At 37.5% G+C, this 13,678-nt stretch overlaps 1 protein-coding gene across 1 annotated transcript in view; it reads left to right on the top strand.

Annotated features, from left to right (window-relative positions):
• The first annotated feature begins 590 nt into the window (after positions 1-590).
• LOC135083633 (huntingtin) overlaps positions 591-13,678 on the top strand; it is an 87,707-nt gene continuing 74,619 nt past the window's right edge. The window contains exons 1-6 of the mRNA XM_063978336.1: positions 591-838; positions 912-1,053; positions 1,388-1,509; positions 2,571-2,788; positions 7,337-7,468; positions 11,296-11,429. Coding sequence (XP_063834406.1) covers positions 774-838; positions 912-1,053; positions 1,388-1,509; positions 2,571-2,788; positions 7,337-7,468; positions 11,296-11,429 — 813 coding nt within the window. The 5' untranslated portion in view covers positions 591-773. The remainder of the gene's footprint in view (positions 839-911; positions 1,054-1,387; positions 1,510-2,570; positions 2,789-7,336; positions 7,469-11,295; positions 11,430-13,678) is intronic.

Here is a 13,678-nt window from a genome sequence, read left to right as displayed (position 1 = left end):
TGTTTCCGACAAAGGTTGTCAAATTGACTGACATGTTTATCGTATAGTACAGTCCACTATGAAAATTAGCTGTGGTTTGTTTCAACTACCTATTTTAAAGTTTTTTGTCACCTTCTAAGTGTTGAATTTTATGGAATTGGGAAAGAAGTACCGAGTTTGAAGCGTTCATGTCCAGACATTGCAGTTCAATATTCAAGTTCTGAATTTGATTATTGATGAATAATAAAATAAATCCTACTAGCTCGATTGATGGTTTCATTTAATTTATTTAAACCTACCTATAATAATATTTTTTCGTTAATTTATGAAAATATCAAATTAGCTCGTAATCCTGAATCCTGATACATAAAGTTAGCCTATTAATTTAACACAGGTACGACTGTACTCAGTGTTGCACTATCAAATGCGATTGACGCGCCTCTATGCCAGGGTTTTTATGTTCCTGGTCAGGCTATAATTAAATTTTGGATTTAATTTTATTAAATTATTTTTTACATAATCATCAAAATAATAAAAATACATTTAATTTATTTTTATGGTAATTTCTCAATACAATACAAAACACTTGACTCTATTTATTAATTTTAGTTGCAACAATTTTGTTTCTGAACGAACTCGTAATGTCAACACAATTGATTTTCCCTTTTTACGTTTTGCATTTTGCCTCTTCTGCGATTGTAATATTTGTAATTCACATCACAGATTCACATTGAAAACATTGAGAGTTATGCTTGATTTGCCTTTTTTGAACACCGGCTGACACCGAAGCAGCCATGAACGTGTTGGAGAAGGCCGAAAAGGCTTTGGAATATTTGAAAAACAACGAAGGTGCAGCGAAGTGAGTTGGTCGATATTCCTTTGAAGTTCAGGGTCTTGTTGTGTTTTTGTAGTGACGTTCATGTTTTTTGCAGGAGTCATGAGCTGCAGACAGCGGCTGGGACCTTGGGCCGGTGTCTAGGAGCGCTAGGGAGCCGCCCGAATTGCGCTAGACACTATGCAAATTTGTTGCACACGGCGATACCCACATTGCTATCTTTGGCAAGCAATGACAGTGTAAGTGAATGGTTGTACAGCCTTTGCGTTACGCTTCGTTGATTCTGATATAAATATCGACGTTACAACAGGAAGATAGTCTTTGGTACTGTTTAATTCCTTTATAAGCACCAATGCACCAGAAAAAACAAGGTTTTCAGCCTGCTGGCTACTCCAAAAACGTTGAGACTTATGTCTCTATTTCTTGTTCTATTAATTGCTAAAGTCATTATGTCTCAATGTGATCAATGCTTAGGCGTATGAGGCATTAATAATAATATTATTAGATAGGATATATTTCTTATTTTCCTTCCTCCAACAGTTCGTCTTATTATTTCTATGTATTCAATTGCAGGCAGAAGTACGTCTAGTCGGTGATGAGGCACTGAACAGAGCTGTGGTGGGTGGTTTTGCGTTTCACTCGCACAAAACCAACATTATACTGCAGAATCAGATTGACACTACAAGAAATGCGAGGTCAGTAAAATGTACATAATAAAATATACAGGATTTCTCAACGACCTTCCAGTCATTTTGATTTGTTAAAAAATTATTACTACATCACTTCTAAAAATTATGAAGACAAACTGTAAACTTGATAAAACTAATTTATTTACACACAAAAGCTAATTAGGCTAATGCTAAGACAAATTATGACACTATGTCATTAGTCATATTAATGATAAACTGATTAATCTTTATTTTGATGATGCCGATTGTTAATGTATTGTGCAATTTCCTTGGTTGTACAAAAATTATTATTATAATTCAACACACACTGACATAGCAGTGTAAAAATGCTCTTTAAGGGCAAGTTACTGAAAATAATCGTTTGTTCCCGATGAGTCACACCATTTTTGTAACACTGTTACCCATTGGTAAAAAAATTACCGATTAGTAACACTGTTACTCAATGCCACATTTTATCTTCCCTTTGAGGGACAGTGTTTGTTTCATAAAATACCTAAGCCAAATTTATCTGCAATCAGCCCAGCGGCTTTAATTAGATTTGATGTTGATTGATAATTCGGCTTTTGGGGAGTGCACGTCCTGTGATGTGTCATCCCTGCTCTTTTTCTTCCTGAGAAGTTTTATATGGAAGCCAATTGCATTCTTTTCAACCGAAACAGGCAGTTGTTTGTATTCACGAGCTGTGTAGCCAGATGGTTGCTATGTCGTTTAAGGCGTTGCTTGTAGGATACAGAAGAACTTTCTATTTCCTCCTTGACTGTAGGGATTTCTAGGTACTCGTGCATTTCCGTGTTTCGTGTGAACCATGGGGCATTGATTAGGATCTTTAACACTTTGTTCTGGTAGCGCTGCAGGATTTCAACATTTGAGTGACTAGCTGACCCCCAGAGTTGTATGCCATAATGTCCAAATCGGTTTAAGGATAGACTTGTAAATTAGGACTTTGTTTTCCAGGCTTAGCGTTGACTGTCTGCCTAGCAGCCAGTACATATCTGCAAACTTTTTGTTTGCCTGTTCTCTACAAAAATATCTTATCTGTAAGACTATAGTCTGTTTTTACTTTTCAGATGGATACGCGCAGCTCTGTCCCGTGTTTGCCTCGGCGACTGCTGGCTCCGTCCCGGGCCGGGCAAGATCAGGTCCCAAGCACAGACCCTGTTCCCGAAACTCAGCCAAATAGTCAGGCAGACAAGCGAAATACAACTCATAGTGGAAGCACTAGAGAGCAGTCTGCCTCGTATACTCACTGCTTTGGCTGAGTATACCACTGATGAGGAGATCTCAGGTTTGTTGCATAATATGTATTACTTTTTATCTTTGGTCATATTATCCTTGTACTCGCAAAAATATGACTAAATATTGTTTTCTTTGCAATATGGTAAAAAATCAAAATAAAAAAGATGTAGAGCATTAATGTTAGTGAGCTGCCTTCGGGGACTGGTCAAGGAAAGATATAATAATAATAATAATATAATAATATAAGCCTTTATTACTGGATTACAAGGTATTTTTACAACATTAACATTTCATTTTACAATTTAGTTGCACTCATCTCCAGTTTGTCCTTGGACATAGGCCTCCTCCAATGATCTCCATGCTTCTCTGTTTCTAGCCATTTGTGGCCATAATGGCCCTGCTAATTCGCGGATATCGTCCTCCCATCTTTTCGCTTGTCTGCCTCTGCTTCTTTTTCCTTCACGGGGATACCATTCCGTTACGGCTCTTGTCCATTTCTCTTTCTTTTCCCTCATTAGGTGTCCCGTCCACTTCCATTTCAACTTTCTAATTGTTGCAACAACACTTCTGAATTTGGTTTTTGATTTTATTGTGTTTAGGTTTATCTTGTGTTTAAGTTTCACTCCCAATACACTTCTCTCCATACTATTTTGGCATACTTTTAACTTTTTAAGTTGTTGCTTAGTTAGTGACCAGGTTTGGCAAGCATATGTGAGGCAGGGAAGTATACAGGCATCAAATATTTTCCTTTTGTGGAACATCTTTAGGTTCCCGTTTTTCATTACCTCTGCTAGTGACCAGTATCTCTTCCATGTGTTTGTTATTCGTCTATCTATTTCTTTGCCCATGCATTCTTTGTTGGAAATTAGATGTCCCAAATAGATGTATTCATCTTCATACTCAATTTCTACTTTGTTTACGTGTATTTTCACTTTAGTTGAGTTAGTCATCACTCTTGTCTTTGAGGTGTTCATAAGAAGACCCACTTTGGCACTTACATCACATAATTCTTGTAGCATCTTTTCCAATTGTTGTGGGCAATCTGAGAACACCACAATATCGTCTGCGAAACGTAGGTGTGATAGTAATTCTCCGTTTATGTTAATTCCGCTTTTCTCCCAGTCAAGTTCTCTGATGATCATTTCAAGTACAGCAGAAAAGAGTTTAGGCGAGATCGGATCTCCTTGTCTGACACCTCGAGTTATAGGGAACTCTGGTCCAGTGTTTTCGAGCTGTATTTCTGCTGTACTTTTTGAGTATACTTCTTGTATTAATTTTATGTATTTTTTGTGAACACCTTGTGTCTCCAGTGCTGACCATATTGCTTTGTGTTCTATAGAATCGAATGCCTTGCTGTAGTCAATGAATCCGATATAGTATGATTTATTATATTCTTGAAGTTTCTGTAAGACTTGTTTTACTACATGTATGTGATCTACTGTTGAGAAATCTCTTCGGAATCCTGCCTGCTCTTTAGGTTGGTTTTCATCAAGAGTGTTCGATATTCTGGCTAATATTATTTTTGAGAAGACTTTGTATATATTGGACATTAAGCTTATGGGTCTGTAATTCCCTACATCCCCCCTATTCCCTTTTTTATATAGAAGTATAATCGTTGACTTTGTCCAGTTTGTAGGTATGGTCTCGCTAACTATTATTTCATTAAATAACTTTGTCAGGACTGGAGCTGTTTCGGTGATAGTAGCTTTCAGAATCTCGTTTGTGATATTATCAGGTCCAGGAGATTTTCCATCTTTTTGGGTTAGAATTGCTTTTTCTGTTTCTGATAAGAGGATAGGTGGTATCGATTCATCGTTAAAGTTGTTACAATTTAAGTTTTTTGGTTGGTATTCGTTGTTGCAGTCCATGCCTGTGTAAAGTGTTTTGTAGAACTCTGTTGCAATGTCGAGAATTGCCTTCCTGTTCCCTGTGCATATTCCCTGTTTGTTCTTTAGATTTGGCATCCATTCTGTTTTGTCTGACAGCTTCTTATAAGCCTTCTTTATTCCTCCTGTTTTTTCAATATGATATTTGATGACATCGTTTCTTCTTACTTTGTTATCCTTCTTTATATTTTCATTGATTTTCTTGCTTATTTCCGTGATTTGTTTTGTATTAGATTTTTTATCCTTCAGTAGTTCTTTCCGTTGTTGGAGTAAATCTTGGGTGTGTGTAGATATCCTTTTTTCTTTTGGCATTGATTTGGTTCTGTCGATCTCGTTTTTTAAGGTAGTTATGAATTTATTGTAGATTTCTTCTATATTCTTACTGTTGGATTTATCCATCTCGTTTTCCAGTGCGTTTTTGAAATTTATCGTGAAGGTTTCCAGATTTTTATTGGTGATGTATGATTCAGGTCTCTTACTATAGGTTTTTCTTGTTTTCTTTACTGGGTTTCCTTCCAATATTGCACGAACCATTCTATGGTCTGTATTGAAGTTCAGGTTATTTATTACAGTAACATCCTTGATCCTATCTTTTTTATTTGTCATTATATAGTCTATTTCATTCGTGTATCTTCCACAAGGTGAGATCCAGGTCCATTTCCTTGAATTTCTTTTTTTGAAAAAACTGTTCATAACGGACAGTTTATTTTCAGTCGCAAAGTTTACCAGTGATTGACCATTTTTACTTCTATGTCCATGGCCAAATCTTCCAATGATCTTCTCTTCTCCTGTTTTGGATGTACCTACTTTTCCATTAAAGTCACCCATAACTATAAGATTGGAATGTGCCTGCGTTATGGTGGATTGTAGATTACTGTAGAATGATTCAATCTTGTGCATGTCCTCGTTCTTTACTGGTTCTGTTGGTGCGTATGCCTGGATGATTGACCATGGTTCCTTTTTGTTTCCAGTGGGTAGTCTTACATTTAGCATTGATATTCTTTCTGAAATCCCTATGAACTCTTCGATCTCCGCTAGAAGTCTCCTTTTCACTAGAAATCCAGTTCCATATAGGCCTGCCGTTTCACCTTTATAGTATAGTATGTATTCTTTATTTCTCTCTTCTATGCCTTCTCCTTCTCTTCTCATTTCGCTGATACCTACTATGTCCCATTTTAGGTAATTAAGGGCCAATTCCAGCTCTTGTAGGTTCTCCTCTGTCCTCAGAGTTCTTGTATTTAGCGTACAGATATGTGTGACATTGTTGTTGTTCCTTGTAGCGTTATGTGTTTTGTTCTGTTTGTGTGATGAGGCCTTTGAAATCGTTGGAGGGTGGTAGTCTACATCTCCCGCGGTGACCAGCCGTCTTGGGAGAGGGGTTGGGGTGTTGTTGTTGGTTTTTATTTTAGTTTGTTGTGTTGTTTGGTTTGTCTTGTCCGGGTTCCAGTTGAGGGAAGAAGTTTTTAGTTTTTTGAAGTTTTTGGCTCAGACACCGATGATGCTCTACCTCGTGCCACATAATTGAATATGCTTGGTTTTACTACTCCTTGTGTATTGCTTGTAGATGGCTCATCAATACGTTTGTCGGTAATTTGTTTCTTCCTGGTGCATGTTGAAATTGTTTCTGGCGATTCTACCTTTTCTCTTTTCCTTTTCTCTCGGTTAGCATCTTTTGGGTTTTTTACTATTAACTTATCGTATTTCAGATAAGCTAAATTTCCCTTCTTTCTTTCTTCTTCCAGCATTGGTTGTAGTTTTCTGCGGGTTTCTAAAACTTCTTTTGGAAAGTCTTCTTTAAGATAGATGCCTTGTGGCAGGTTGGATTTGTTCTTCTGAATAAGATGTTTCTTCCATGTTGTTGTGAAGGAGACCACTACCGGTCGATTTTTATCGGAAAGATATACCTGACATAAAATATATGTATCAAAACGCAACAATTAACCTAGAAATTAGCACGGCACTAAAGAAATATATTCAAAACTGCCACGCGGTCTCGTGCTAGATAGGCGTCTTAAAGGCCACCTTCTATCAACGGGAGCGCGTGGTAAGTAACTTGCTTCTGAATGTATGTAACTTCCTACTTTTTTATATTTTTAAACCGGCAGACAGTGGTGACTGAGTTTGTTGCGGCGCTTCTTCTCAGCACTTGCCAAATGTTTGTCTCGAAGCGCTGGTAGGGCAAAAAAAGAATGAGACATGTATAGGCTCCTTAAGAGCATTTGACGATTTGCAAGAACTAATTTAATTAGTCTAAACAAATAAAGATAATTTTGATTTTGATTTTGATTGATGAGTATGACAAGACCTTTCTCCACCTTACACCTTGAAAAACATTATTCATTAATTTTTTTTATCCACAACAAGGAAGCTCTTTGCCTGTATCTCACCTGATGGTAAGTGACTCAGGCCGAAGGTGGAAGCGAGCTTCACCCGCAATCAACATTTGGTAGTGTTAGGGACCCTATGTGCTCATGACGTCACTAAATGTTAGAGCATAGTGCCATCACAAGATTTCTAGTAAACCTAAAGTTAAAGGTATTTCAGACGATTTTGAAAAAAAAAACACTGGATGATTTGGTGAATGGAAAGCTAAAGAAAGATTGTGACAAAATTGTGCATATTTCTCTTATGTATATCCTATAGCACCGATTTTGATTTGATTGATTTTTGTAAACTAAAGACAAAAAACGAGCCAAACTTTATTTTTACAGAGTTGTCAAAGGCGCTTCTCTCCCACGCCGAGTCGTCGGAACCTGCGGTGCGACGTGGCGTGTCGTCATGCGTAGCGCAGTTATGTGCGCATAGAGAACCGCTGCTCACTAATGTACTGGCCAGGGTGTTCGGTTAGTCCATAATCATCACATAAGATTTTAAACTTTCGCGTTCCATAATCCATTTCAACTCCCACGGGATAGGCAAGTAATATTTTCAGGTACTATAGATAATTATATCATGCATCAATATAAAGTAAGAATAGATGCCAATTTTCTAGGACAACGGAGAAAAAAATGTTTTCTGAAAATCATAAATTATTAAATAATTCCTAAATTACTGCAGCAATAACCATTTATTTTTGCATAAAGGTAGACGTTATAGTGATAGGTAAATTTATTTACAAAATTCTGACTTAACCTATATATGCCCAGAACTATTTAGGTCACAGATTTTTATGTAATTTGGTATATTTACTCTATGTAGGCCCCTAATCATGAACCACGATGAGTTATTGGATTTCAGTACTTGTAACTATTTTTTTTTCAGTGGGTCGAAAACGACCGCCTGGACATATATGAGACTAGAATATAGATGTTCGTGGTATAACGTATTTTCAAATAATAGTCGTATTCATCATAGAATTAGTTCACTAATTTGAACCGATTATAGCAAATAGTGTAAAATAATCATATTTGGTTTATTTAGGAACTTGAATAATAATACAGTTAGTACAATTTAGGCTGCAAAACATTTTTCATGGAGATTTATACCGCACTTACTGCATTTCTTCACAGTAATGTTTTTGCATACTGCATAATTTCTACGAATCTCACCGGTGAGGATCAAATGCTCAGCATCATACCGCCTTACACTTAGTGGTATATTAGACGGCACTGGACGTGTTGAAGGTCCAGGCTGAATTCAAGGAGATCCATGAAGCAAATTTCCAGCAATGTACTTTCGAAACTCCAGAGTTATTATTGACGGTGACATCAATCAACCATGTGAGAATACCATAAACAGTTTTTTTCCTTCTCATCAATAACTCTGATATAATAGCGAGATCACTTGGAGCATTTGTAGACACTTTAGAGATTCGAAGGTAAAGTGCTAAAAATTTGCTTCTAACAAATGGATCTCCTCGAACTCAGCCTGGACCTTCAACACGCACAATGCCTTCTAATATTCCACTAAAAGGCGGTATGTGTGCTTAGCATTTGATCCTCACTGGTCAGATTCGTAGAAATTGTGCAGGATGCAAAAACAAACAAGTGTTTGCAGCATTTCATGGCTAAATTGTACTAACTGTGTAATTATACAAGTTCCTAAATTAACCAAATATCATTATTTTACAATATTTGCTATAATTTGATGAAATTATAAACTAATTATACAGGGTGTTACTTTGCATTCTTGCCATATTTACAGAGGTTACTATATTACTGATACTGAACACAAATCCGTAAAAAAATAATGCCCGAAAAATTTTTTTTTTAATCTTGAGTATTTTATTTTATCGACAATCTGTTAAACACACCACTAATTATCGTAACGCATGCACATCACTTGTTGGCGATGGCGATGGAGACTTTTTTACTTTTTATTGTTTTTTTAAATATCTATTGCAATCTATTGTCTTTAAAATGTCTTTTTGACACTTGTAAAAAAACTGAGAAATCCATCAAACACAAATCACGTTATAAATAATACAAAAATGACTGAAGTGTATTCAAACAACGAATAATTTAATCAAAATGGTGCTTGGAGTGTCTGCAAGACGTCTTAGACGAAATGCTTGATGACGTACCCTTAGCGTTACACAAAATGCTCTACTACCAGCAGGATGGTGCTCCCCCACAATAAGGACGTCAAGTGCGCGAATAATACGTTTGGTGAACAGTGGATTGGACGAGGGGTCCAGTACCTTGGCCACCACGATCCTCGGACCTGACACCAATGGATTTTTGGAGTGACTTGAAACGACTGGTAGGTATGCGCAGAAGAGATAAACAGTGTAAACGCGTTACATGAAAGGATTGTTTTAGTGAAACTGATACAAAACGTTTATGTGTTGCGAAAACTGAAGCGAAAAACCTACGCTTCGCCGTGCTAGACTGTGCCTTCATCAGAACGGAGGACACTTTGAACACTTGCTTCGCAGTACGTTAACTTTGTAAGTAGGAACTTATGAATAAATAATTAATCGTGAATAAGGTGATTTCATTTCATACTTAATTTATTAATTTGTAAAAATAGGGTACAATGTTGTAAATTAATTGAAACCCTAATAATTATTACGTATTTTTGACGGTCCTAAGCCCGTAAAGTAGAAAGGAAAATCTGAAATCAACTGAAGAGTATTTTAAAATAGTTATTATGACTGGATAAAAAGGCTGGTACCCAAAGCCATAAAATTAAGAACTAGGCCACGCCCACTAGGTTTATTCCACTTGCACCTGTAGAACGTGCGAGTCAAAATTGGTTTATTCCAATTTGTACTGAAAAACCAAATTTACTAAAATCTTAGTGTACTTTCTTTATGGGAGTTTCTTGTTTATCTTAAATAATAGGTACTGTTACCTACTTTTATCTCTGTGAATATGGCAAGAATGCAAAGTAACATGGTGTATAATAAACACTACTTTTATTTGAAATACTTTATACTATGAAAACCTACATTCTGGTCTCATATATGCCCATGCGGTCGTTTTCGACCAACAGATCTTTTGTAAAAAATAACAACAAAGCACATATTTATATTTTCACTACACTTGTTACTTATTTACATTGGAAATATATTCATTTCATTATTTCAATCGCAATAATCGTTCAAAACAGAATACATAAAAGAATACTTACAGTTTTGTGAGACTGGGTGCACTAATTTCAACAACAAAAAAATCTTTGAAGTTCAATGTCAAATTCGAAAAAAACTGGAGGCGAACGAACTTATTGACTGTTATATTTAACTAGGAAGTTCTTTCAAGATTATATTTATGGCATTAAAACAGAAAACAAACGTACAGTTTTTTTTTAATAAGCATCGCAAGAGAACATGGACCATTGGGTCGTTTTCGTGCCTCTGGGCATATATGGGTTAATGTAATTTTTTTTAGAAAATATGCTTCTAAAACTGTTTTTTTTTTATAAAATCACAAAATCGAATATTTCTTTGAAACTAAGCAAATACAACTAGTTCCTTCATCAATTTTATACATAATAGTAATATCTAACGATTGAATTAATAAAACAGGGATGTCCGCTTCTAAGGCAAAATAAAAGACTGTGGGGTCTTAAGCCGTGGTCACAAGCAGACTGGCGGTTCGCGGCGTCGTCCGTTCGGGCGGGCTTGAAAATTTCCAACTATCCTCATATTGTCATTTGTTACACTACCACTAACGATGTTACCACGACACACAACACTCACAGTATCCGTATTCGTACTTAATGGCAAAATATTTCAATCGCTTCTCGAACTATTCTAGTGTGATAATGTCGATCAGTGGAGAGGATTTATGGACTGTGATTTATGTGACTCCATCCAGTGATTAACTCATTAATAAACGTTGCCTTAAGACCCGTGTCTTACTACCATAATCATCATTTCAGTCACAGGACGTCCACTGCTGAACATAGGCCTCCCCTACTAATAAGGTGAAAAGATCATTAATGCCCGTTTTCACCATCAATCCCTAATTTTTAAGTGACCCCTATGAAAACAAAATTCCTGTTATGTGTTACCATAGGGGTCACTTAAAAATAACGGATTGATGGTGAAAACGGGTATTAGTCCACTACAATCATCTCCAGTTTACCAGAGAGTGGATGATTTGGTCTGGCTGAAAAAAACGGAAGATCGTGCTTTATGGTACTCTTTAGTTAGATTTACCCAGTAGACTGTCACTAACTGAAAGGTTGACTACCAAGTAAACAATTATTTTTATGATTTTTACAGAGAAACTCTGGCCCACATCGACTGATAACGCGACAGTGATGGGCTGGTTTTGCGTGATCAAAGCCATATTCCAACTGAACGACATAACCAAGTTCACTGAAAACGAACTGTTCACTGTACACGATTATTTGGAGGTAAGTGAATAGAACAAAGTTTTTGTTAAATATTGTTTTTTTGCTCTGTGATGCATTATGGCGCAGTTACACTATGTGGAAAATTGGTCGAGACGTATAGTGTAGGCACGAACTTTAGTTAGTTTCGCCGTGAGTCGCTTATTTATACTTCGGTGCGCATACTTGCGCTTCGTCCCTTTAAATTTCCCGCATAGTATAACTGCGCCATTGGAGAGATAAATATTATGCCCATTAAAATATTTTCTTTGATAATAAAATAAATTATAGTTACAATTTTTCTCCATCGCAATATATTCTAGTAGCTGGTGGTCTTACTATTCTTATCTTTCGATAATAATTTTATTTAGCATCATACAAAAAGTGCATAAAATAGCATTTATAATGTTTCTTGACCAGTAAAAATATCAAGAAATGTTTGTAATTATGATCTGATAAATCCTTGCAATGACTAATCAAAATGCTACAATGTTTTAGCTATACAACCTCTGCATCAACTACATAGAACAGACCGCAAACGACCACAATATCCAGAATGCAGTCTTGGAATGCCTCATGACCATTTTTTTTTTTTTTTTTTTTTATTGTGTTGAGCGGCTATTCTAGTTCAATAAAGTCCTAGTATCACTGCGACCGTTATCGATCTATTGTGATCGCCGCTGTTTTCCTTACAGTTCGCCTCCGAGTCCTGCATCCATTAGGAAGTGCAGTATCTTTTGGGGGGCGATATGTTTTACATCTTGTGGGCTTAGGATGTGTTTGCCCAGGTGTAAGCTCCGCTTGCGCATCAGAGGTCCGCAGTCCGTGAGCATGTGTAGTGGCGTTTCATCTGCCTCTTGGCACATCCTGCACGTTCTTGTTTCGGACAGTCCCATAGTGGACAAGTGCTTGTTTAAGCTGCAGTGTCCAGTGAGGGCTCGAACTAAGATGCGCATTTTGGTCCTACTCAGTCCTATGATCTGCTTAGAGCTTTTTCGATCATAGGCTTTTATGAGAGCTTTGGAATGAGTTAATCCTGGCGTGTCTGACCATGCCATAAAGGATTTGTTTAAATAGATGTTCTCCAGGGTCATTCGAGCGAGACTTTTGGGAACACCACAAAAGGGTTCTGGACCATATTGTGTTCCCTCCGCTCCCGCTCTGGCTAGTTCGTCGGCATTTTCATTGCCCTCGATTCCCGCATGACCTGGAACCCATCTCAGCGTTACTCTGTTTCGTTCTCCTAGAGTATTTAGTCGACTCATGCAGTTTTCTACCAACTTTGAGGTGATTAAGTTGGAGTTTAAGGCCAGCAGCGCGGCCTGACTGTCTGAGTTAATGTAAATTATGTGGTTGGCATAATTTTTTCGCAGGTTAGCTTCCGCACATTCAATAATGGCGTAGACTTCTGCCTGAAAGATAGAGGCAAATTTGCCCAGGCTTTGAGATAGCCTAAGCTTCGGCTGCTCTCCATACACGCCAAAGCCTACGTTAGGGCCCATTTTTGACCCATCAGTAAACCATATAAGGCTGCCCTTCTCACAGGTGACTTGCTTATTCAGCCAGTCCTCCCTGTGTGGTATTTCCACTTTGTAGTTCTTTTGGAAGCTACAACTTGGAACCATGATGTCAGAAGTCATGCAAAGAGTAGGTGTGCTCTTTATAGCCTCCAGTAATGTTCTCATTCTCTGGGATATGCAATGGAAGCCCCCCTGAGCGTCTATCCTGTAGGCACTTGCCTCCGCCTCCTTAGCAATGTGCATACTTAGGGGCGTTAGGCACAGTAGTGCGTTCAGGGCCGCCCCAGGTGCGGTTGACATTGCCCCAGTTGCCATGAGACAGGCAAGCCTTTGCAGACTACCTAGTTTAACTGTTACTGTCTTTTGGCTGGTTTTGTGATACCACACTACAGAGGCGTACGATATAGTCGGCCTCACGATAGTGGTATACAGCCATAAGACAGATCGGGGATTCAAGCCCCAATTGTTGCCCATCATGCGGCTACAGGAGCCTAAGGCAATTTTTGCCTTTTGTATGATGTTATTAAGGTGAGTATTCCATGTTAGTTTCTGGTCGATAGTGACGCCCAGATATTTGACTTCCGTGGAAAACTCGATCTCTTTTCCATTTAGAGAGGGTTTGACTAGTTTGTTCAACTGTCTACGCCTGGTAAATGGAATAATGACAGTTTTATCAGCGTTAACTGATAAACTGTTTCTTTTGCACCACCCACCTATGGTGTTTAGCGCTCTTTGCATTATGGAAGATATTGT

The sequence above is a fragment of the Ostrinia nubilalis genome, chromosome 24 (genome assembly GCF_963855985.1).
Source record: "Ostrinia nubilalis chromosome 24, ilOstNubi1.1, whole genome shotgun sequence".
NCBI classification, from domain to species: domain Eukaryota; kingdom Metazoa; phylum Arthropoda; class Insecta; order Lepidoptera; family Crambidae; genus Ostrinia; species Ostrinia nubilalis.
This window is presented reverse-complemented; position numbering and strand designations above follow the sequence as displayed.